This window comes from Pseudophryne corroboree, chromosome 5 (assembly GCF_028390025.1).
Source record: "Pseudophryne corroboree isolate aPseCor3 chromosome 5, aPseCor3.hap2, whole genome shotgun sequence".
Lineage (NCBI taxonomy): Eukaryota > Metazoa > Chordata > Amphibia > Anura > Myobatrachidae > Pseudophryne > Pseudophryne corroboree.
In genome coordinates this window covers 500,491,861-500,517,477 of record NC_086448.1, presented here as the reverse complement: position 1 = coordinate 500,517,477, position 25,617 = coordinate 500,491,861, and the positions used below count along the sequence as shown (strand labels likewise).

Below are 25,617 nucleotides of genomic sequence, written 5' to 3'. Positions count from 1 at the left end.
ACCCTTTTACATGTTGACAGCTTTACTTTTGTTTTTAAACCCAGGTTGGCAGTTGGTAATACATCCCCTCTCCCTTTTTATCAGTCCATGTTGACTTTTACGGGTCTTGCACCTGATCCAGGCCGGACTTTATTAACACCTTTAATATTGTACTCCGTGGAGGAAGGTCGCATTCTGTCGGGTGTGCAATTTTATTAACTTTAATGTCCCTTTTATTATCATCATTATTCGAATATAGCGCAGCAGAAAACTCAGCAGTGCATTTCATGGGGAATGTTTTTTTTAAAATGGGTTGCAAATCTGTGAAACAATTTATTAGTCAATATTTTTACAGGTCTATTTCTCTATCATTCCTAAGGGATACTGGGGACACTTAGTACGATGGGGTATAGATGGGGGTCCAAAGAAGCCGGTGCACTTTAAATTCTTCAAACATGGTGTGCTGGCTCCTCCCCTCTATCTTATCCCCCACAACCCAGTTTAGAAAAATGTGCCCTCAGGAGAGGATGCACACTCTGGAGCTCCAGAGGATTTTTTTCTTCAGTTTCTTTTAAACATTTATTTTCAGGTAGGCTGTTGGGCAACAGCCTACCTGCACCGAGGGACGCTTGAGGGATTTCCGGAACCGGCCTCCTGGAGGTGCTGAGTCAGATCCCGCTGACAGGACAACGGTCCTGAGGGTCAGTGTACCACAGGCATTGCGTTCTCACGCACACACCCGCAGCACGCCACACACCCCCAACACAGAGCCTGAAGATCAGAGTGTGGTGAGTATTGCGCAGGGGGGCCGCCGCCGTCCCCCTCACAGAGCCAGAAGATCAAAGACAGTTGAGTAACCGAAGCAAAGAAGACATCTGAAGGCGGCAGAAGACTTCAGTCTTCCTGAGGTACTGCGCAGCGGTCGCGCTGCGCGCCATTGCTCCCACTCACACAGGCACTGCATGGGTGCAGGGCGCAGGGGGGCGCCCTGGGCAGCAATAAAAATTTCATTTATAGGGACTGGCAGCTATGTACAGTGAATAGACACTGTTAGGAGACCCCCGCCAGTAGAATTAATAGCAGGACAGAAGCGCTGACCAGCGCCATTTTCTCTCCACAGCTTGCTGCAGAGACGCTGCTCCTGGCCCTTCACTGCTGTCAAGTAACAGGGTGCTACAAACAAGGGGGGGGGGGCCACATAAAATTGGTGTTGGTTGTTTATATAAACAAGCGCTTATAGTTCTGGGGCATTGTGCTTTTTTCAGACCGGTGTGGCGCTGGGTATGAGCTGGTAAACTCCTTCTCTGTCTCTCTGAAAGGCCTTACTGTGGGTCTGTCCCCTTTAGCCCAGTGTGTTTGGGGGTGTCTGTACGTGTGTGTCGACATGGCAGAAACTGAATGCTCTTTCCCGGAGGAGGTTAGTGTGAGAGCTGAACAGAATGAAGGAGTGACTCTGTCAGCACCGCTGACTGCGGATTGGGTTGAGATGTGGAGTGTGTTGAATAACAGTGTGGCTTTGTTGCACAAGAGGTTAGACAAATCTGAGTCTCAGAACCAAGCATGGAGACAATCCATGGGAGAAGTGGTACCACTCACTCCGGCCCCCTCGGGGTCCCAAAAATGTTAATTTACCCAGATAGCCGACACCGATACCGACACGGAATCCGATTTCAGTGTCGACTATAATGAGGCTAAGTTGCATCCTAAGGTGGCTAAGAGTATTCAATACATGATTGTGGCAATAAAGGACGTGTTACATATCATGGAAGACCCCACTGTCCCTTAGACAAGGGTCTGTATGTATAAGGGGAAGAAACCGGAGGTAACGTTTCCTCCCTCTCATAAACTGACTACCCTTTTTGAAAAAGCCTGGGAAACGCCAGACAAGAGGTGGCACATTCCCAGGAGAATTGCTATGGCATACCCGTTTCCTTCTCAGGATAGGGTTGGGTGGGGGCCAACACCCACGGTAGACAAAGCTCTGGCGCGATTGTCCAAGAAAGTGGCGCTACCGTCTCCTGAAATGGCGACCCTTAAGGATCCTGCTTGCCCTATAAGGTGGAGTTTTGTTTGGTTATGGCCTCGCGGACCTGGTTTCTACAGCTACCGCGGGTAAGTCCTCTTTTCTGCCTATTTGTTCCTCCACAGCAAAAGAAACCCCCCCCCCCCCATATCAGATGCAGTCCTTTCGGTCGCAGAAATTCCGGAAAGGACGTGGATCATCCTTCCTTGCGGCAAGAGGTAAGGGAAGAGGGAAAAGATTGCCAGCAGTGGCAGCCTCCCAGGAGCAGAAGTCCTCCCCGGCTTCTGCCAAATCCACCGCATGACGCTGGGGCTCCCCTGAGGGAGTCTGCACCGGTGGGGGCGCGTCTTCGGCTCTTCAGTCAGGTCTGGGTTCTCTCGGGCCTGGATCCTTGGGTGCTGGAAATTGTGACCCAAGGATACAAGCTGGAGTTTCAGGACGTGCCCCCACACCAATTTTTCAAATCGGCCTTGCCAGCTTCTCTTCCGGAAAGAGAGGTAGTGTGTACGGCAATACAAAAGCTGTGTCAACAGTGAGTCATTGTCGAGGTACCCCCGTCACAACGGAGAGAAGTGTTTTATTCAAGCCTGTTTGTGGTCCTGAAGCCGGATGGCTCGGTCAGGCCGATTTTGAACTTAAAATCCCTCAATGTGTATTTGAAAAGTTTTAAATTCAAGATGGAATCTCTCCGAGCGGTAATCTCCAGTCTGAAGGGGGGGGGATTTTATGGTGTCAGTCGACATAAAGGATGCTTACCTACATGTCCCCATATATCCTCCTCATCAGGCGTATCTGAGGTTCGCTGTTCAGGATTGTCACTACCAATTTCAGACGTTGCCGTTTGGTCTTTCCACGGCCCCTAGGATTTTCACCAAGGTGATGGTGGAAATGATGGTGCTCCTGCGCAAGCAAGGGGTTATAATTATCACGTACTTGAACGATCTCCTGATAAAGGCGAGATCACATGAGCTGTTACTAAAAAAAAAGTTGCGCTCTCCCTGCAGGTGCTGCAACAGCATGGCTGGCTCCTAAATTTCCCAAAGTCACAGTTGATTCCGACAACTCGGCTGTTGTTTTTGGGTATGATTCTGGACATCGAACTGCAGAGGATCTTTCTTCCGTTGGAAAAAGCTCAGGAAATCCAGAACATGGTAAAGGGACTTCTGAAAACACCAAGAGTGTCTATTCATCACTGCACTCGAGTGCTGGGGAAAATGGTGGCGTCCTACGAGGCCATTCCGTTTGGCAGGTTCCATGCAAGAACGTTTCAGTGGGACCTGCTAGACAAGTGGTCAGGGTCCCATCTGCAGATGCACCGGAAGATAAGTCTGTCCCCCAGGGCCAGGGTTTATCTCCTGTGGTGGCTCCAAAGTTCTCACCTTCTAGAGGGTCGCAGGTTTGTCATCCAAGATTCTGGTGACCACGGACGTGAGTCTCTGAGGTTGGGGAGCAGTCACACAGGGACAAAATTTCCAGGGAAAATGGTCAAGCCAGGAAGCTTGTCTGCACATAAATGTGCTGGAGTTAAGGGCCCTCTACAACGGCCTGCGGCAGGCGGAACAGCTTCTTCGCGGCCTACCCATCCTGATTCAGTCGGACAACATCACAGCCGTGGCGCACATAAACCGCCAGGGTGGAACAAAGAGCAGAGCGGCAATGGTGGAGGCCACCAAGATTCTTCGCTGGGCGGAAAAACATGCAAGCGCTCTGTCAGCGGTCTTCATTCCAGGAGTGGACACCTGGGAAGCAGACTTCCTCAGCAGACACGATCTCCATCCAGGAGAGTGGGGTCTTCATCAAGAGGTCTTTGCAGAAGTGACAAGTCGTTGGACTTCCTCAAATAGACATGATGGCGTCTCGCCTCAACAAGAAGCTTCAGACATATTGTTCCAGGTCAAGGGACCCTCAAGCAATAGCAGTGGACGCACTAGTGACGCCGTGGGTGTTTCGGTCAGTCTGTGTTCCCTCCACTTCCACTCATTCCAAAGGTGATAAGGATCATAAGAAGAACAAGGGTTCAGGCGATACTCGTTGTTCCAGACTGGCCACGGAGGGCCTGGTATCCGGATCTTCAGGAATTACTCACCGGAGACCCCTGGCCTCTTCCTCTAAGAGAGGATCTGTTACAGCAAGGGCTGTGCATGTTCCAGGACTTACCGCGGTTGCGTTTGACGGCATGGCGGTTGAACGCCAAATCCTAGCTAGGAAGGGTATTCCCGGGGAAGTCCTCCCCACTCTACTTAAAGCTAGAAAGGAAGTAACGGCGAAGCATTATCACCGTATTTGGAGAAAATGTGTCTTTGTGTGAATCCAAGCAGGCTCCTATGGAAGAATTTCAGCTGGGGCGTTTTCTCCACTTTTTGCAAGCAGGTGTGGATGCGGGCCTGAAGTTAGGCTCCATTAAGGTGCAGGTTTCGGCCTTATCAATTTTCTTTCAAAAGGAATTAGCCTCCCTTCCAGAAGTACAGACTTTCGTGAAAGGCGTACTACACATCCAACCTCCATTTGTGCCCCCAGTGGCACCGTGGGATCTTAATGTGGTGTTACAGTTCCTTACGTCACATTGGTTTGAACCTTTACAAAAAGGTTGAGTTGAAATTTCTCACTTGGAAAGTGGTCATGCTATTGGCCTTGGCGTCCGCAAGGCGGGTGTCCGAATTGGCGGCTTTGTCTCACAAAGGCCCCGATCTGACTTTCCATGAGGATAGGGCGGAGTTGAGAACTCGTCAACAATTTCTGCCATAGGTGGTTTCTTCGTTTCACATGAACCAACCTATTGTGGTGCCTGTGGCTGTCACTGACCTAGGTTGGGGGTGTTGTGAACTCGGGGGTTCTTCCGATGGTAGGGAAGAGGAACCACAACTGGGTCGGAACAGGGATGGCCTGATATAGGTCTTCCTCATACAGGACTCTGACAGTAAGGCTTGGTGAAAATATTGAAGAACTTTATTGCAGGAAGGGAGCAACACAATGTCACATAGCAGCGAGGGAACTTATGGGAGAATGTCCAGGCCTATAGAAGAACTTGTAAGCAATGTTAAAGATGCTAATAAATTAAGTACTTGTGAGTGATGGTGAAAGACACTGAGAACGATGCTTTATAAAGATACTGGGGATTAAAGAGCTTGTGAGCGATGTAAAAGATACTGGTGACTGTAGAACTTGTGAGTGAGGTTTTAAAGACACTGAGGATTTGAAGAACTTGTGAACGGTGTTTAAAGACGCTGATGACTTGTAGAACTTGAGAGCGGTGGTTAAAGACACTGATGACCTGTAGAACTTGAGAGCGGTGTTTAGCCCGCAGCCCACGCTAACTCCGAGAAGCGCTGGTGACTGGACCGCAGAGGAACACACCAGCCGCTGGGAACGCTGGAAACTGTACAGCAACTGGCACCTGGAATTGCCGGAGACACTGGAGTACAACCACAGAGAGACACGCCAGGAACAAGAGCACTGGCATCCACTTCAGGGGAAAAGACGATACTCAGGCGTCGAGGCTCTGCCCGGCGTCTGACTTTGAATCTCCCGCCTCCACTGGATTGGCGGAACAGTCTGACGTCACCTGCTCCCCGTCCACGTGATGCCGGGTGTCATGGCAGCGCCCCTGCCCCGGGGAACCGCCGCGCCAGCCAGACGCCAGAGCCCGTGGACCACCGAAGGCGGAGGCCGCAACACAGACCAGCAGGCACGCAGGGGTAAGCACGGCAAACGCTGCCTTTGGCGTGTGACAGTGGCTACTGAGGCCTTGGCTAATTCAAAGTCTCTAGATGTGGTTAGAGCTTTAAAAATGTATGTAGCCAGAACGGCTCGGGTGAGGAAAACGGAGGCGCTGTTTGTCCTGTATGCGGCCAACAAGGTTGGCGCTTCTGCTTCTAAGCAGACTATTGCATGCTGGATCTGTAATACGATTCAGCAGGCTCATTCTACGGCAGGATTGTCGTTACCGAAATCGGTGAAGGCCCATTCCACTAGGAAGGTGGGCTCATCTTGGGCGGCTGACCGAGGTGTCTCGGCATTACAGCTTTGCCGAGCAGCTACTTGGTCGGGATCAAATACCTTTGCAAAGTTCTACAAGTTTGATACTTTGGCTGATGAGGACCTCATGTTTGCTCAATCGGTGCTACAGAGTCATCCGCACTCTCCCGCCCGGTTTGGAGCTTTGGTATAAACCCCAAGGTCCCCAGCATCCTCTAGGACGAAGGAGAAAATAGGATTTTAATACCTACCAGTAAATCCTTTTCTCCTAGTCCGTAGAGCAGGCATTCCCAACTGCGGTCCTCAAGACACACCAACAGTGCAGGTTTTAGTGATATCCAGGCTTGAACACAGGTGACTTAATTAGTACCTCAGTTATTTTGATTTAACCATCTGTGCTGAAGCCTGGATATAACTAAAACCTGCACTGTTGGTGTGCCTTGAGGACCGTGGTTGGGAATGCCTGCCGTAGAGGATGATGGGCGCCCGTTCCAGTGCGGACTCTATCTGCAGTAATTGTATATAGTTATTGCTTGTGTTACACAATGGTTGTGTTGGTATGGGTCAGACTTGCTGATTGGGTTTGGTTCACACTGTTTACTGGGTTTAGTTAAATGCCATGTTGTACGGTGTGGTGTGAGCTGGTATGTATCTCACCCTTAGTTTAACAAAATCCTTTTCCTCGAAATGTCCGTCTCCTCTGGGCTCTGTTCCCATAACTGAGGTCTGGAGGAGGGGCATAGAGGGAGGAGCCACAGTTCACACCCATTCAAAGTCTTATAGTGTGCCCATGTCTCCTGCGTATCCCGTCTATACCCTATGGTCCTTTTGGAGTCCCCAGCATCCTCTACGGACTAAGAGAAAAGGATTTATTGGTAGGTATTAAAATCCTATTTTTCTCTGCACAGAAAAAAGTGCTGGTCACGTTTCCTGATTCAAAGGAACTGGGTGATCTTTTCAGGGAGCCATGGGCTACTCCTGACAAGAAATTCCAGGTGACAAAGAAGCTGGTTGCCACTTTTCCTTTTGCTCATGAGGGGCGGAAGATCTGGGAGACTCCCCCCTGTTGTAGATGCTTCAGTATCACGCCTGTCAAAAAGATAGTGCTTCCTGTACCGGGGGCTACTGCCTTTAAAGGAACCTGTGGACAGAAAAACAGAAACCACTTTGAAATCTATTTATGTTGCGGCTGGATCCTCCCATAGGCCTGTTATTGCAGGCTGTTGGGTGACTCGCGCCATTCATACCTGTGCAGGTAACCTTCAGGAGGGCCTAACTGGGGATAAGTCGCTGGCTGAAATGGTGACGCTGATTCAGCATATCCAGGAATCTGCCCGTTTCCTCTGTGAAACAATGAAAGGCATTGGCGTTATAAATGCTCGTACTTCTACCATGGCGGTTTCTGCACACAGGGCATTGTGGCTACGTCAGTGGGTGGTAGATGCAGAGTCAAATGAGTGTGGAGGCTTTACCCTTCACAGGAGACTGGCTGTTTGGAGGTGAGTTAGACACTTGGATTTCGAAGGCTACCGCTGGAAAATCCACTTCCCTCCCGTCTGCAGCTCCACCGGCTAGGCGCTTTTACATGGGGCCTTCACTGCAGTCCTTTTGGACTGCAAGGTTTAAGGGAAAAGCCAGAGGTTCCTCAAATGTGGCAAGAGACTCCAGAGGTAAATCACGTAAGCCTGCCACCACACGATCTCAGGACCAGGGTATCTGCTCTGTCTCCTCAAATCCCTCAGCATGACTGTGTCCCTCTGCCCATGGGCGATCTTGGGGTTCGAGCTCGTCTGAGATTCTTCAGCCTCATTTGGAGATGATGCTTGGGTAAAAGACCTGATCTCCCAGGGCTACAAAGTGGAGTTAGAAAGTTTTTCCGCCTCACAGGTTTTTCAAATCAGGCTTACCGGCTTCAGAGGACATGCGCCTTGTGCTACAGGAGGCCATTCAAAAACTGGTTCGGACCCAAGTCATTGTCCCATTGCCACTTCAACAACGGGGCGAGGGTTAGCATTCCAGCCTTTTTGTGCTACCAAAACCAGTCGGTTCAGCGAGTCCTATTTTGAACCTCAAATCGTTAAGCCCCTATCTGCGGGTTTTCTGGTTCAAAATTAAGTGTCTGAGCGCAGTGATCTCGGGTCTGGAGGAGGGGGTGTTCTTGGTCTCTCTGGACATAAGGGACGCATACCTCCCATATTCCGATGTGGCCGCCTCATCAAGCTTACCTCAGGTTTGCTCTGCTGGACGAACACTACCAGGCGCAACCCTTCGGCCTATCCACGGCTCCAAGGGTCTTCAGAATAGAGATGGCGGATTCAGGGCGTGAACATTGTCCCCTACCTGGACGATCTGTTGATAAAAGGGAGATCAAAGGAACAAGTGCTGGATAGCATCTGCCGCACGACATCCCTGCTGTCACGGCTGGATTCTAAAATTTTAAATAATCCCACTTCGAGCCGACCCAGCGTCTCCAGTTCCTTGGGATGATCTTTGACACGGTTCAGAAGGTCTTCTTTCCTGCGGACAAGGCAAAGATGCTCCAGGAGTTAGTATGAGCGGTACTGCAGCCAAACCAAGTCCCGGTACATCTTTGCACCCCCCTGTTAGGAAAGATGATGGTCTCCTATGAGGCCATTCAATTTGGCAGATTCCATGCAAGGACTTTCCAACTGGATCTCCTGAAGAAATGGTCAGGTTCGCATCTGCAGCTGCACCAGGTCATGCGTCTCTCGCCGCAGGCCAAGATTTCTCTCCTGTGGTGGTTGCAACCCTCCAACCTCCTGAAGGGTCGAATCTTCGGGATCCAGGATTTGATTCTCTTGACCACAGACACGAGCCTTTGAGGTTGGGGAGCTGTGACCCAAGGGGCACAGTTTCTGGGCAGGTGGTCTAGCCATGAAGCCATTCTTCCGATAAACACACTGGAACTCAGAGAGATATACCATGCTCTGCTACAGGCGTCTCCTCTGCTTCAAGGTTGAGCCATTCAGGTTCAGTCATACAACGCCATGGCTGTGGTGTACATCAATCGGCAGGGAGGGACAAAAGTTACTCCTCCTTTGGGTAGAAAGGAATGCAAGGGCATTATCTGCCATATTCATTCTTGGAGTGGACAACTGGGAGGTGGAATTCCTAAGTCGGCACGACCTACACCCAGGAGAGTGGGGTCTCCATCCGCAGGTATTTAGACTAATAACCGATCAGTAGGGCTGTCCGCAGATCGATCTGATGGCCTTTCGACTCCACAACAAGCTTCGGTGCTGCTGTTCCAGGATGAGAGGCCATCTGGCGGCGGCAGTGGACGGGCTGACAATGCTGTGGGTTTACCAGCTGATGTACCGGTTTCCTCCGAATCCGTTACTCCCCAAGGTTCTCAAGAATCAGAATAGATGGAGTTCAGCCAATTCTCATTGGCCTCAAAGAGTTTTGTACGCGGATCTTCTAGCCATGGCAATAGAAGATCCCTGGCCTCTACCACTGCGGGAGGATATTCTTCAGCAAGGGCCGTTCGTGTACCTGGACTTACGGCGGCTTTGTTTATGGCAGTTGAGCGGAATCTTCTAGCTGAGAAGGGGATTCCAGGTTAGGTTTATGCAACCATGATTCAGGACAGAAAAGCTGTCACGTCAAAGCCATATCTGGAAACGATACGTCTGATGGTGTGAGGGCCTAAATTATCCGGCTGTGGATTTCAAATTGGGGCTCTTTTTGTGTTTTTTTACAGGCTGGTGTGGATATGGGCCTAAGGTTGGGCTTCATAAAAGTTCAGATCTCCTTGTCCATTTTCTTTCAGAAGAAATTGGCTGCTTTGCCCGAAGTCCAGACGTTCCTACAGGGAGTCCTTTGCATTCAGCCTTGTTTTACGCCGCCCACGGCACCTTGGGATTTGAACATGGTTTTGACCAATCCTCTTGGTTTGAACCACTGATGTCAGTTGAGGACAAGTACCTTACATGGAAGACTGTTATGCTCTTAGCATTGGCTTCAGCTAGGCGCGTTACGGAACTTGGAGCTTTGTACTGCAAGAGTCCCTACCTGGTCTTTCATGAGGACAGAGCGGAGCTCAGGACTCGTCAGCAGTTCCTGCCTAAGGTGGTTTCTGCATTCTACCTGAATCAGCCTATTGTGGTTTCGGCGGCTTCGACCACTTCCTCAATTCCTGAGTCCTTGGATGTGTTGCGAGCCCTGTAGATCTATGTCAAGAGGACAGCTGTTGTCTGCAAATCCTGTTTTCCTCATTGTGCTGAATGATGCTCACAAGAAGGGTTGTCATGCTTCAAAGAATTAGATTGCGTGTTGGATTAGGCTTACTATTCAACAGGCCCATGCTTCGGCAGCCTTGCCTGTTCCTCGGTCTATCAAGGCCCACTCTACTAGGTCGGTGGGTTCTTCCTGGGCAGCTGCCTGTGCTGTCTCGGCTTTGAAAGTATGCCATGCCGCTACCCGGTCAGGGACAAACACGTTGTCAAGTTCTACAGGTTTGATACCCTGGCTACAGAGGATGTCCTATTCGGACATACGGTGCTGCAGGTGGCTCATCATGTTTCCACCCATTCTGGGAGCTTTGGGACATTCCCATCATACTAAGTGTCCCCAGTATCCCTTATGGATGACAGAGAAAATAGGATTTTAATTACCTACCACTAAATCCTTTTCTTGTAGTCTATAAGGGATACTGGGCGCTTCGACCTTTCCTGCAAGTTTTGTTTTGTTCTTGTGTGAAGTTATTTGATCCAGCTGTTGCGGTTTCTATTTTTACTGGCTGTTGCTAGTTTGGTTCTCCTGTGTGCTGGTTCGTTACTCTCACCACTTGTTGTCTTGTCATGTTTCCTCCTCTCAAGTATGTCCATCTCCTTCAGGCACAGTTTTTTTCCTAGACTGTGCTGTGGGGGAGGCCATAGAGGGGAGGAGCCAGCACACCCTGATTGAAGAATTTAAAGTGCACCGGCTCCTTTGGACCCCATCTATACCCCATCGTGTCCCCAGTATCCCTTATGGACTACAAGAAAAGGATTTACAGGTAGGTAATTAAAATCCTATTTTTTTTCCACATACACTTTTTCACATTAAATTTACTCCCATCATTAGACTCATCCAAATGTTTTTACAGCTTCTAGTGATAGCCAATAAACCTACAGTCACTGTAAATAAATAGCTCTCTGTTGCAATAGGCATTGAAATTTTGTGTTTCCTAAAGCTGAAACTCTGTAAAGCAAATGCTAGTTCTTTAGCCAAAACCCCATTTTCACTTTTAAGCTGTGTACACACTGAGACCATATCTGTCCAATTTGTAGTTTCCAGCTTATTCGGGAAAACAAATTGAGCGATATGCCCAGTGTGTATTCCCGATTTTGCAGGTGCCTGCAGTTGGCCCTGCTGCATGGCCAACCGGGCGATAACGCGAGCAACTGCTGAATGTGTAATGGAGAAGCTATGCCACCCTGACCTTCATTACATTGCGCAATGTGTAACCAGTGTCCGATATATCATAACATATTGACTGGGTACGCATCGTTCCAGTGTGTACCCAGCTTAACTGTGATACTCTCTTTGGTCTTTACCAAGAACTTATCTAAGTAGTTTGCCAGGGGCTATCCAATTAGCCACGATAAACTGGAGTTTATCCCCAATGTGGGCATTTATGTGCATAATCTGTGATAAATGCCCCCTAGGGACGCAATAAGTGACACGAAAATACATAGGTCCTGCCAACACTCGTGGACTTGTGTATTTTGCACAAAAAATGGGTGTTCAGCCTCTCACTAAGATACTTACTTGAGCAAATTCGAAGCCTACAGTATACCTGCCTTTTACTCTACAATAATCTCATTCAAATGCGATGTCTGAAGAATGGCATTTATTATTTAGTAAAAGGAATCTTAAATGTATGCGATAAATGATGAGATGATGTAATAAAACTGTGATGAAAGGGGTAAAACTGTAAATTAAACAATAAGATGCAATTACCATATGGGTGTGAAAAAGAGCAAGCAGACATATACAGTACATGTAACATAGGTATGCAAACATAACTGGCATTATATGTACAAAAAGTAAGTTACAGTGCTACTAATATACCTAGCATGCATGGCTGACTAAACAAGTCTATGATGGCACAATTAAAGTCACTAACTCACCATCGAATGTGAGACCAGGCTGGACCAAGCGAAATAGGTCTTTGTCTATGTCCATGTGAGAATAGAAAATGGCTACTCGCAGCTTCTTTGGCCCAGAATGCATTGCTAGACTAACTACAATAGGCTAGAAGGGTCAAAAGAAAGGATAACTATTGCTAAATACAGCACAGGTCCCATTAAAGGTTTTGTCTGAGTATTTATAAAAACAGAATTTTACTTTTTTTGTTTTTTTCCTTGTTCATCTCTTCGCAAAATGATGCTTTGTTTGTAATTACTGCATCAACCCTCTTGCCCTAAATAGGGACTGGAAGTAATTTTTTTTTAAAATGGACACGCTCCTGTAACATTTAATATGTAATCAATGTTTTCAACATATGACAGGCAAAAGAACTCCCTGGCGAGGGATCCTGTTATTTGGACCTCCAGGAACAGGGAAGTCCTACTTGGCCAAAGCTGTGGCTACTGAGGCAAACAACTCCACATTTTTCTCAATATCTTCCTCAGATCTTGTGTCAAAATGGTTGGGAGAAAGTGAAAAGTGAGTACAACATGTTTCAAAACCTGTGTAACCATTATTTTGGGTCATATATAATATTTTATTATTTTTTGAGTGTAAATGTTCACATTTCTCTGATTACCATAACTGTTATATTTACACTATTTAACAAAAACATAACACTGGTCAATAACAAATTTTTAGTTTTTATTTTAATGACTATTTTCTGATTCTCTATATAGAAAAATAACCAAAACCTTCGTTTATTTTTTAAAAAACTTTGCTTTTGTTCCTTTTTTATTTTTTATATTTATTTTTTAGCCATGTACATCTTTTGTCCCTTTTTACAGTGATCAATAAATATGAAAGTTTTTTTTGAATGTCCATATAAGGAGAAGCGTGTTTTAGTAAGTGGTATTCTGACTCTCATTACACGTAAGCAGTGTATAACTATTCAGATAGCTAAACCATGTCCATCTTTCAATGCACAGACAATGAGATTTCTGAAACTGTAAACCTTTTATTAGTACAGACTGAAATGATTGTCCATATAATATAGCTGTAGTTCTGCAGAGTAGTTTACTGTACATGTAACAAATAAGAGAATAAACTGTGCATGGAAATAAGATAGAAGTCTCTGGGGTAGAGGAGACTTAACACAGCCTGTCAGCAACTCATGCACAGATAACTGAGTAGTAACAAAAATGGAGGCTCTAACCCTTTGACCTGTCACATGGCAAAAGGCAGCTAAGCATAGACAAGCAAATGCAGAAAAGATAACATGGGTGCCTATTTGGAAGACCAAGGCGAACGTTTTCATCAAGATGTAATGGACTTTGAATGTCGTTATAGAGGTAATACAATGAGAGTATGATGGGGGGGGGTTATATTTGGGGGCTAATACAAGAAAGTCCATACAATCGCAGAAGAAATATGAAAAATATTCATTTCTAAACTTTTTTTTCTCTTGCGTCCTAGAGGATGCTGGGGACTCCGTAAGGACCATGGGGTATAGACGGGCTCCGCAGGAGATAGGGCACCTAAAAAGAACTTTGACTATGGGTGTGCACTGGCTCCTCCCTCTATGCCCCTCCTCCAGACCTCATTTAGATCTTGTGCCCAGAGGAGAATGGGTGCACTGCAGAGAGCTCTCCAGAGTTTTCTGTGGAAAAATAATTTTGTTAGGTTTTTTATTTTCAGGGAGTCCTGTTGGCAACAGGCTCCCTGCATCGTGGGACCAAGGAGAGAGAAGCAGAGCTGGCTTGTAAAGTTGGGCACTGCTTCTAGGCTACTGGACACCATTAGCTCCAGAGGGAGTCGGAACACAGGTCTCACCTGGGGTTCGTCCCGGAGCCGCTCCGCCACCGTCCTCCTCACAGATGCCGAAGATAGAAGCCGGGTGAGTATTGAGGAAAAGACTTCAGGCGGCAGAAGACATCAGATCTTCATTAGGTAAACGCGCAGCGGTAAGCTGCGCGCCATTGCTCCCAGTCACACACACAAAGCAGGCACTGAAGGGTGCAGGGGGGGCGCCCTGGGCAGCAATAAACCTCGATTTGGCCATAAATAAGGTGGATTAGGCTGGGGGACAGTAAATCCGCGGACCCCCGCCATTTTATTAATATATGATGAAGGGACCGAAGCCCGCCGTCGGGTGGGCGGGGCTTGATCCTCAGCACTAACCAGAGCCATTTTCTCCACAGAGGCTGCATGAGAAAACGCTGGCTCCCTGTTCTCTCCCCTGCTGAGCTTCACAGGTTGGAAAAAGGAGGAGGGGGGCACTTTGGCGACGCAGTGAGTGGAGATTACGATTATAAACATATAAAAGCGCTATCTGGTTGTATATTCCAGTGTTTTTAAGCGCTGGGTGTGTGCTGGCATACTCTATCTCTCTGTCTCTCCTAAGGGCCTGGTTGGGGTTTTGTCCCCTTATAGGTAAATCCCTGTGTGTGTGGGGTGTCGGTACGTGTGTGTCGACATGTCTGAGGCGGAAGGCTTCTCCAAGGAGGAGGTGGAGCAAATGAGTGGTGTGTCCCCGTCGGTTGTGCCGACTCCTGATTGGATGGACATGTGGCATACGTTGCATGCAAGTGTGGCATCTTTACATAAGAGGCTTGATAAGGCTGGTTTAGGGGAGACATCAGGCGGTCAATCCTCAGATTGGACCGACTCACAGGGCCCGTCGGGGTCTCAAACGCGTCCCTTAACACAAGACACTACTACCGACACGGATTCTGATTCCAGTGTCGACTATGACGAAGTAAAATTGCACCCTAGGGTGACTAAAACTATTCAGTGTATGATTGTGGCAATAAGGGATGTGTTGCATATTGTGGATGAACCCTCAGTCCCCGAGACATGGGTACACATGTTTAAGGAAAAACAGATTATTAATTTTCCCACATCTCATGAATTAAATGAGTTCTTTGGAAAAGCTTGGGAGACTCCGGATAAGAGACCGCAGAGGCCTGGGTCAGTTCGGATCTGAATCCCTGGGTGTTGGAAATAGTTTCCCAGGGTTACAAGCTGGAATTCGAGGAGGTGCCCCCGCGCCGATTTTTCAAATCTGCCCTACCAGCTTCCACATCGGAAAGGGATGTAGTGTTAGCTGCAATTTAAACGCTGTGTATACAGCAAGTGATAATAAAGGTTCCCCTGCACCAGCAGTGAAGAGGTTACTACTCAACCCTATTTGTGGTCCCGAAACTGGACGGTTCGGTCAGATCGATTTTGAATCTGAAATCCCTAAACCTGTACATTAAAAAGATTCAAATTCAAAATGGAATCACTCAGAGCGATAATAGCCAACATGGAGGAGGGGGAGTTTATGGTGTCTCTGGACATAAAGGATGCGTACCTTCATGTCCCCATATATGCCCCTATCAGGAATACCTGAGATTCGCTGTACAGGATTGTCATTACCAATTTCAGACGTTGCCGTTTGGACTTTCCACGGCCCCGAGGATTTTCACCAAGATAATGGCGGAAATTATGGTGGTCCTGCTCAAGCATGGTGTCACAATTATCCCATACTTGGACGATCTCCTGATAAAAGCGAGATCAAGAGAGAAATTGCTGAGCAGTGTGGGGCTCTCTCTGAGAGTGCTCCAGCAACACGGTTGGATTCTAAATCTACCAAAGTCACAGTTGATTCCGACAACTCGACTGCCGTTCCTAGGTATGATACTGGATACGGAACAAATGAAGGTCTTCCTCCCAATAGAGAGAGCCCAAGACATCCAGAACATGGTCAGAGAACTGCTAAAACCGAAAAGGGTGTCAGTTCACCAATGCACTCGAGTTCTGGGGGAAATGGTGGCGGTCTACGAGGCCATTCCCTTCGGAAGGTTCCATGCAAGGACTTTTCAATGGCCTTCGACAAGCGGAGAGTTTTCTTCGAAACCTTCCGGTTCTGATTCAATCAGACAATGTCACAGCAGTGGCTCATGTGAACCGCCATGGCGGGACAAGAAGCAGAGTCGCGATGGCGGAAGCCCACAAGGATCCTTCGCTGGGCGGAAAATCATGTAAGCGCTCTGTCGGCTGTCTTCATTCCGGGAGTGGACAACTGGGAAGCAGACTTCCTCAGCAGACACTATCTCCATCCAGGAGAGTGGGGACTTCATCAAGAAGTCTTTGCAGACGTAACACGTCTTTGGGGAACTCCTCAAATAGACATTATGGCGTCACTCCTCAACAAAAAACTTCGGAGGTATTGTGCCAGGTCTCGGGACCCACAGGCAGTAGCAGTAGACGCACTGGTAACACCGTGGGTGTTCGACTCGGTCTACGTGTTCCCTCCTCTTCCTCTCAACATGAAAGTGTTGAGGATCATAAGACGAAGAAGAGTACAGACGATACTCGTTGTCCCAGACTGGCCTCGAAGGGCTTGGTATTCGGATCTATAAGAAATGCTCACAGGAGACCCCTGGCCTCTTCCTCTGAGGGAAGACCTGTTGCAGCAGGGGCCCTGTGTATTTCAAGACTTACCGCGGTTACGTTTGACGGCATGGCGGTTGAACGCCGAATCCTAGCAAAAAAGGGGATTCCGGAAGAGGTCATCCCTACTTTAATAAAGGCTAGGAAGGAGGTGACGATAAAACATTATCACCGTATCTGGCGAAAGTATGTGTCTTGGTGTGAGACCAAGAATGCACCTACAGAAGATTTTCTTTTGGGTCGTCTTCTCCACTTCCTACAGACAGGAGTGGATATGGGTCTGAAATTAGGCTCGGTTAAGGTACAGATTTCGGCCCTCTCTATTTTCTTTCGGAAGGAATTGGCTTCTCTTCCAGAAGTCCAGACGTTTGTAAAGGGAGTGCTGCACATCCAGCCCCCTTTTGTGCCTCCAGTGGCACCATGGGACCTGAACGTGGTGTTGCAGTTCCTAAAATCACACTGGTTTGAACCGCTTAACAAGGTTGAGTTGAAATTTCTTACCTGGAAGGTGGTCATGTTGTTGGCCTAAGCATCAGCAAGGCGAGTGTCAGAATTGGCGGCTCTCACACAAGAGCCCCTACTTGATTTTTCATGTGGATCGAGCTGAATTGAGGACACGTCCGCAATTTTTGCCTAAAGTGGTTTCGTCGTTCCATATAAATCAACCTATTGTGGTGCCTGTGGCTACCGGTGACCTGGAGGATTCCAGATCCCTGGACGTAGTCAGGGCCTTAAAGATTTATGTAGCCAGGACGGCTAGAATTAGGAAAACAGAGGCTCTGTTTGTCCTGTATGCGGCCAATAAGATTGGCGCTCCTGCTTCAAAGCAGACTATTGCTCGCTGGATCTGTAATACGAGTCAGCAGGCTCACTCTACGGCTGGATTGCTGGTACCAAATTCGGTTAAGGCCCATTCCACTAGGGAGGTGGGCTCTTCTTGGGCGGCTGCCCGAGGCGTCTCTGCTTTACAACTCTACCGAGCGGCGACTCGGTCGGGGTCAAACACTTTTGCAAATTTTACAAGTTTGATACCCTGGCTGATGAGGACCTAGCGTTTGCTCAGTCGGTGCTGCAGAGTCATACGCACTCTCCCGCCCAATTGGATGCTTTGGTATAAACCCCCTGGTCCTTATGGAGTCCCCAGCATCCTCTAGGACGTAAGAGAAAATAAGATTTTAAACCTACCGGTAAATCTATTTCTCCTAGTCCGTAGAGGATGCTGGGCGCCCGTCCCAGTGCGGAAACTCTGCCAGACTTGTATATAGTTGTTGCTTACATAAGGGTTATGTTACAGTTGACATCGGTCTTGGACCGTTACTGTTGTTTTTGTTCATACTGTTAACTGGTTATGTATGATCCAGGTTACATGGTATGATTGGTGTGGGCTGGTATGAATCTTGCCCTTGGATTGCTAAAATCCTGCCTTGTATTGTCCATCTCCTCTGGGCACAGTTCTCTAACTGAGGTCTGGAGGAGGGTCATAGAGGGAGGAGCCAGTGCACACCCATAGTCAAAGTTCTTTTTAGGTGCCCTATCTCCTGCGGAGCCCGTCTATACCCCATGGTCCTTACGGAGTCCGCAGCATCCTCTACGGACTAGGAAAAATAGATTTACCGGTAGGTTTAAAATCTTATTTTTATATATCCTGTTACAGTAGTTTTTTTGTAAAAAAAATAAAATAAAAATATTGTAAATAAATAATTCAAATTCATAACAAGTTTGTTTTATTATTATTATATTTATTTATTATTTATTTATTATTTTTGTTTTGTTTGTTTTACATACAATAAAGTTATAAAAATGGGGACATTTTCCTAATATCCGTGATTTCATTCTGATAGCTACAGCAGCAAACTTTTTCGGGTAAAACTATTTTTTCTTTAATTAGTAATGTGGAAGAAATCAAAATCAGATATGCAGAACCCAAACTCAAAATTCGTGTTGACCAGTGTAATTCAAATAGATATAAGTAGTGCTGGTGTTTGCATGAATGAGAGGAGTACTGAGGCATCAATATTGTATTGCAGATTGGTGAAGACTTTATTTCAGCTTGCCAGAGAACACAAGCCTTCAATCATCTTCATTGATGAGGTTGACTCACTGTGTGGCTCAAGAAGTGAGAATGAAAGTGAAGCTGGTCGCAGAATTAAAACGGAGTTCTTGGTCCAGATGCAAGGCAAGTTGTCATAATATTTTGTCTAAGTTGCTAGGCAGTCTCTAATGTCAATTGTAACTTTTTATTTTAAATTAATATATAGGTGTTGGAGTTGACAACGAAGGCATTTTAGTTCTTGGAGCCACAAATATACCATGGGTATTGGATTCTGCAATACGGAGGCGGTATGTTATATTCGCTGTTTTCTATTGTTCTGGCAACCAAAATATATAGGGGGGTATACACGGGAGAGATGTGTGCTGAGCGAACTGCTCAGCACACATCTCTCCTGCCGCTCAGCACAGCGCGATGTGTGCTGAGCGTTGCTGGGGGAGGACGGGGACCGCTCATTTCACCCAGCGGGTGAAATGAGCGACCTGCTAGATTGAGCCTGCATGCAGGCTAATCTAGCAGCGGCGATAGCGATGTGCGGGGCCGCGCATCGCTATCGCTGAGGGGGCTACACACGAGTGATCTGTGCTTAAAATCTAAGCAATCTAGTCAGATTGCTTAGATTTTAAGCATGGATCTCTCCGTGAGTACCCCCCTTATGGTTTGTAAGGTTTTTCATATTCATTAGGATGGCTGGTGAGGTAGGTATGTAGTCCCATCCTGTCTACAACTGGAAGGTTGGGCAGCATTGCAAAAACTGGTATCCATACACAAATGCAAGTTTTATATACAGTAAACATTTATTGTTGGTTTTTCTCTAGCATCCATAAGGTATACTGGGGGTTCACGTAGTACGATGGGGTATAGATGGGGTCCAAAGGAGCTGGTGCACTTTAAATTTCTTCAGCTGGGTGAGCTGGCTCCTCCCCTCTATACCCCCTCCCACAGGCAGTTTAGAAAAATGTGCCCTCAGGAGAGGATGCACACTCTGGAGCTCCCGAGAGTTTTCTTCAGTTTATTTTAAAACTTTATTATTTTCGGTATGCTGTTTGGGCAACAGCATACCTGCACCGTGGGAGTTAGGCGGGGGGCGATTACCGGTCTCTTCAGGAATCAGAGCCGCTTCCCCGCTGCAGGACCACCGTCCTGAGAGGTTGTTGTACAGCGGAGCACTGCGCCTTAGCTGTCGCAATCACAGCATGCCGCACACTCAGGGCCAAACACCGCACCTACTTTCTCAGGGCTACAAGCTGGAGTTCAACAGTGCTCCTCCCCTACGATTTGGAGGATTCTCGAATTACGCTGCAACAGGCCATCCAAAAGTTGGTCCAGTCCCAAGTCATTGTGCCAGTGCCACTACAACAACAGGGAAAGGGTTACTACTCCAACCTGTTTGTGGAACCGAAACAGGACGGTTCGGTAAGACCCATTTTGAATCTAAAATCCTTGAAACCTTACATAAAGGTTTTCAAGTTCAAGATGGAATCCTTTCGAGTAGTATTTGTGGGTCTGGAAGAACAGGAGTTTATGGTCTCACTGGACATAAAGGACGCTTATCTCTGTAATCCAATTTGGCCGCCTCACAAGACTTAACCTCTGGTTCGCCCTGATGAACGATCACTACCAGTTCCAGGCGACACCCTTCGGACTGTCCACAGCTCCGAGGGTCTTCACGAAGGTAATGGCGGAAACGATGCTCCAGCTCCTAGTCCAGGGGGTAAATATCGTCCCTTACCTGGACGATCTCTTGATAAAAGCGAGAACCCGGGAGCTTCTATTGTTCAGCATAGACCGCACTATTCAGCTTCTGTCACAACATGGGTGGATTCTCAATTTGCAGAAGTCCCACCTGGAGACTACTCAGCAGCTCCTGTTCCTGGGAATGTTTCTGGACACAGTAGCTCAGAAAGTATTCCTCCCAGAGGACAAAGCAAGGATGCTTCAGGAAATGGTCAGAGCGGCCCTATGGCCGACTCTGCTATCCATCCATCTTTGCATACGATTGTTGGGAAAGATGGTAGCCTCATACGAGGCGATCCAGTACGGAAGGTTCCATGCCAGAACATTTCAATTGGCTCTACTAAGCAAGTGTTCCGAATTGTGCACCTACAGAGGCATCGGATTTTACCATTATCACCTCATGCCAGGATTTCCCTCCTGTGGTGGCTACAGTCCTCAAACCTACTGGAAGTTCAGAGTTTCGGGACTCAGGATTTGATCCTTCTCACAACAGATGGGAGTCTGAGGGAATGGGGAGCTGTCACCCAAGGGGCTCAGTTCCAGGACAGGTGGTCAGCCCACGAAGCCCTACTTCCGATCAACATTCTGGAACTTCGGGCGATCTACATCGTTCTGCTTCAGGCCTCTCCTTTGCTCCGGGTTCGAACTGTTCAGGTTCAGTCGGACAACGCCACTGCCGTGGCTTACATCAATCAACAAGGAGGGACAAAAAGAAGAGCCTGCAAGGATACTCCTCTGGGTGGAAAGAAATGCAAGAGCAATGTCGGCCATCTTCATTCCGGGGGTGGACAACTGGGAGGCGGACTTCATCATCAGTTGTCACGATCTCCACCTGCGGGAGTGGGGCCTACACCAGCAGGTGTTTCGATAGATCAGCAATCTGTGGGGCTGTCCACAGATAGACATGATGACATTTCGACTCAACAAGAAGTTTCCATGGTATTGTTCAACAACCAGGGACCTTCAGGCGAGGGCAGTAGATGCACTGACGATTGCTTGGCCTTACCGGTTGGTCTACCTGTTTTCCTTAGATTCCTCTGCTCCCAAGGGTGCTAAAGCGAATCCGGAATCAGAGTCCAGGGCTCAGGACTTGGCAGCAGTTCCTGCCAAAAGTTGTCTCTGCATTCCATTTAAAACAACCTATTGTGGTTCTGGCTCTTCTGCTCCTCTGGAGGCTTTAGATGCTGTGCGAGCCTTGAAGATCTACGTCAAGAGGATGGCTCGGATCAGAAAGACGGATTCCCTGTTTGTGCTATATGATGCACAGAAAATGGGTTGCCCTGCTTCTAAGCAGTCCATTGCTCGTTGGTTTCAGTCGACTATCCAACAGGCCTATGTGTCGGCAGCCTTACTTGATCCACATTCTCTGAAGGCCCACTCTACAAGATCAGTGGGGTCTTCCTGGGCGGGTGCTCGTGGAGTCTCTGCCTTGCAGCTATGCCGAGCTGCTACCTGGTCAGGGAAGAACACCTTTGTGAAGTTCTACAAGTATGATACCCTGGCCAAAGAGGATACTAGGTTTGGGCAGGCGGTGCTACAGACGTCTCTGCATGTTCCCATGTGTTCTGGAAGCTTTGGGACGTCCCCATTGTACTAAGTGAACCCCAGTATCCCTTATGGACTACAAGAAAAGGATTTACCGGTAGCTATTTAAAATCCTATTTTAAAAACATTTTTTTTAAGTGTTTAAGAAAAAAAAGAAATAATATGAAAATGAATAGGTGTTACCACCGAGTAGTGTTTAGTTGTTTGTAGATGTTCTTTAAAGCTTTTAATTATAATTCATACTTTTTATACTAGTTTACACAAGTAAATAAGGAATGAAAGTCTTACACACACTATCAAAACATTACCAGAAAAAATCTACTTTAATTTGAATATATTTCCACAATGATTTATTGAAAGCACTAGTATACATCAAAATATTATAAAAACATAGCGTGGGCCAATTCACGAGACCAGCTGAAAATTGGCTTGTGACAGAAGAATATAAAGATATGAATGGAAAAGAAAAAATTAGAGAAGAGGAAGAAGAATGGCGCATGGGGATGATGGGAAAAAAAAGGAAACTTTTTTTGGCTTGGAATGTCCGCGGTGTTAACAATAAAATAAAACGTTCCCTAGTGCTTAAAATGAATGGGAAATATGGTCCGGCTATAGTTTGCTTAAGTGAGACCCATTTAGAAGGAACCACACTGCTGTTGCTCCGCAGACCCTGGGTGGGCTTACTACTCCACACACTCATCCTTCTCTCGTGCTGTGTCTGTTTTGATTAAAAAGACTGTGCAATTTGAGTTACTTACGGTTGGCACTAACCCGTATGGTAGATATGTATTTATTGAATGTAAACAGAGTTCCCAGCCTTTTTCCTTTTGTCTGTTTATGTGCCTGCTCCGTTCTCTTATGAAGTTTTGCAAAAGGCCACCTCGTTTATTGACTCTTCCCCTTCCACCCCCGTTGTCTGTTTAAGGGATTTCAATAATGTTCTCAATGTCTCCCTGGATAGGTGGGAGTCTCCTCCTGCACCTGGGGTGGGTGGGGGCCTACTAAATTTGCTGATTTTGTGTGTAGTTTACAGTGGGTGGATGTCTGGAGGACTCTTTCCTACGCTTCTGCAATTTTCTTGTTTTTGTAGCACGCATAGCTCCTTCTCTAGAATTGACCTGATCCTGATTTCCCCTGCACTGTTGCCTAAAATTTCAGGTGTTCACAACGAGGCTAGAGGTGTCCCTGATCATTCACCTATAATGATGTCACTTAATGTGGAGTACCAGAGGGGAAAGTCCTGTTGGAAATTACACCCTTCTTGGCTGGTCCAGTTGGGTGACTGTTCAGACCTTGAATCTCAGTGCGAGGGATACTTCGCAAACAATGTAGGTACGGCCCCTGTGTCTGTAGTTTGGGATTCGTTCAAGGCTTTTCTACGAGGCACGTTGATTGGACGGATAGCTGCCCATAAAGTGTCTAATAGAGAGAAAGCGAAAACACTTGAATCTGACTTTAGGGAACTGGAGACTCCAATACTTGACAAATGGCACCCCTGCGCTTAAGACACGCTGGTTGGCGGCTCAGTCGGCTTGGTTAACCCTTAAATCTTGCTGATGCCAACTCACATTCTCTTTTATTTCGAGCCACTAATTTATACATGCAAGCGGATAGACCTGGCTGCTTCTTGGCTCATTTAGTTTATTATGACAGACTATTGTTGACACTACGCCTGACATTGCGCAGCTGTTTCTGTCCTACTACGAGAATGTGTATCGGTCTCGGCTGGCTTGCTCCGACACTGACCTCCGTCAATATGTGGAGCGTATATCCCTCCCCAAACTCTCCCCTGAGGCTTGTGCCTTCTTAGACGCTCCTATTACATTGGATGAGGGGACTGCGGCACTGGGTCTGTCTCCCAATGGTAAATCCCCGGGTTCTGACAGACTACCTAATGAACTATACAAACAACACACAGATTTTTTTGGCCCCAGGTTCCATTCTTTATTTTTAGATTTATCCACTAGCAATCAACTTCCCCCCTCCATGTCTGAGGATATTATTAAACTCCTGCCGAAACCTGATAAGGACCCCAGGCTCTTAGATTCCTACAGGCCAATCTCTCATATTCCCACCGATGCTAAGATCCTGGCAAAAATTTTAGCGATTAGGCTTAACACTGTGATCTCCTCTATAATTAATCAGGATCAATCCGGCTTTATGCCTGGTGTGTCCTCCTCTATCAACTTGCACAGATTGTATACCATACTGCAATGCCCGCACGACTTTCCCTCTGACTTGGTCGTGATCTCGTTGGACGCGGCCAAGGCTTTTTGACAGCGTTGAGTGGTCGTATCTGTGGGAAGTCATGAGAGGTATGGGCTTCGGCCCTAACTATATACAGTGGACTAAACTGCTATACCAAAGTCCAAGTGCCAGGATCTCCGTAAACAGATATATTTCCTCCTCTTTTAATCTGTCCCGGGGCACCAGACAGGGATGCCCCCTCTCCCCTACATTGTTTGCCATAGCTATCGAGCCTTTGGCTTGTTTAATGCGATCACATCCTGACACTGTAGGTATTACTACAGGCCCTCGGATGGACAAGGTTGCCCTTTATGCTGACGATCTGTTGTTCCTGCATGACTATGCTACATCTATGCCCGTTCTATTACAGGTCATGGAGGACTTTGGCAACGTCTCTGGCCTTCATGTCAATTGGACGAAGTCATTTATTATGCCTGTCATTGGCCCCCCTCCCAATATTCCAAAAATTTCTTTGCCACTTTGTTGGACAAATCAATTTAAATACCTAGGTATCCATATTACGAATAATCCCTCTGACTTCATACCTCTAAACCTTGACCCACTCGTGCAACAGATTACACGTAAATCAAAATCTTGGTGTAAACTCCCATTAACGGTGTCCAGCAGAGTTAGCCTCATCAAAATGATATTGCTACCAAAAATTTTGCATATTATTTTGCCATATCTGTTATATATTTTAGGAAATTGAATAGTATTTTATCATCTTTGGTATGGGCCAATAGAAGACCTAGAATACAGTTGAATGTTCTCACCAGACAAAAAGTTGATGGTGGATTGGCTTTGCCTAATTTTCAATTGTATTACTACGCCACTCAGCTGTCACAAATTAGTATCTGGGTACAGGGTAGTGATGAGGGCTCGCTACATTGGGTGTTTCTCCAATGTTATTATCCAGGCCTCTCTCCCACACAGGTCCTTCTGAGCGGGCATATGTCTCGGGTTTCACCTCCCATTGTCTTTCAGGCTGCAAAGATTTGGCGTCCCATGAGAGTCCTTCTTGGTTTTGACGACCTGGACCCGGATACTCCCCTCTGGTACTCTGCTTGGCTCCCTGAATTGAAAACCTTAGAGGGTAGAGAGGTTTGGGCTTCTTATTCAATAGTCTCCATATCCCAAATGTATAGTGTTGGCACTTTAAAATCTTTCCAGCAGTTGAAGGATGAGTTTCATATACCCAACTCATACTTACCTACAACTTCGACATGCCCTACAGTCTCGGTTCGCCCCTAAGACTTCGCCCCCTATGATCCTCCCATTTCCCATTAAGACATTTTGTAAGTAAACTGGGTCGAGTTAAGGCGATTTCTTTCACCTACTCATACCTCCTAACTAAACTTCACTCTGACCCACTTTCTCGTCTCAGTGAGAGGTGGGAGGGTGATCTGGGCCCAATAGATGCAGAAGACTGCCCTATGCCCTTGAGTACTCAAGTTTGGTTACAAAGTCCCCTAGATTTCAACAGATACAG

General features: G+C 47.1%; 1 protein-coding gene across 1 annotated transcript in view; it reads left to right on the top strand.

Moving 5' to 3' along the window:
- VPS4B (vacuolar protein sorting 4 homolog B) overlaps nucleotides 1-25,617 on the top strand; it is a 144,447-nt gene that overhangs the window by 80,291 nt on the left and 38,539 nt on the right. Inside the window, exons 6-8 of the mRNA XM_063923019.1 lie at nucleotides 12,496-12,652; nucleotides 18,577-18,725; nucleotides 18,808-18,889. Of these exons, the coding sequence (XP_063779089.1) occupies nucleotides 12,496-12,652; nucleotides 18,577-18,725; nucleotides 18,808-18,889 (388 nt within the window). The remainder of the gene's footprint in view (nucleotides 1-12,495; nucleotides 12,653-18,576; nucleotides 18,726-18,807; nucleotides 18,890-25,617) is intronic.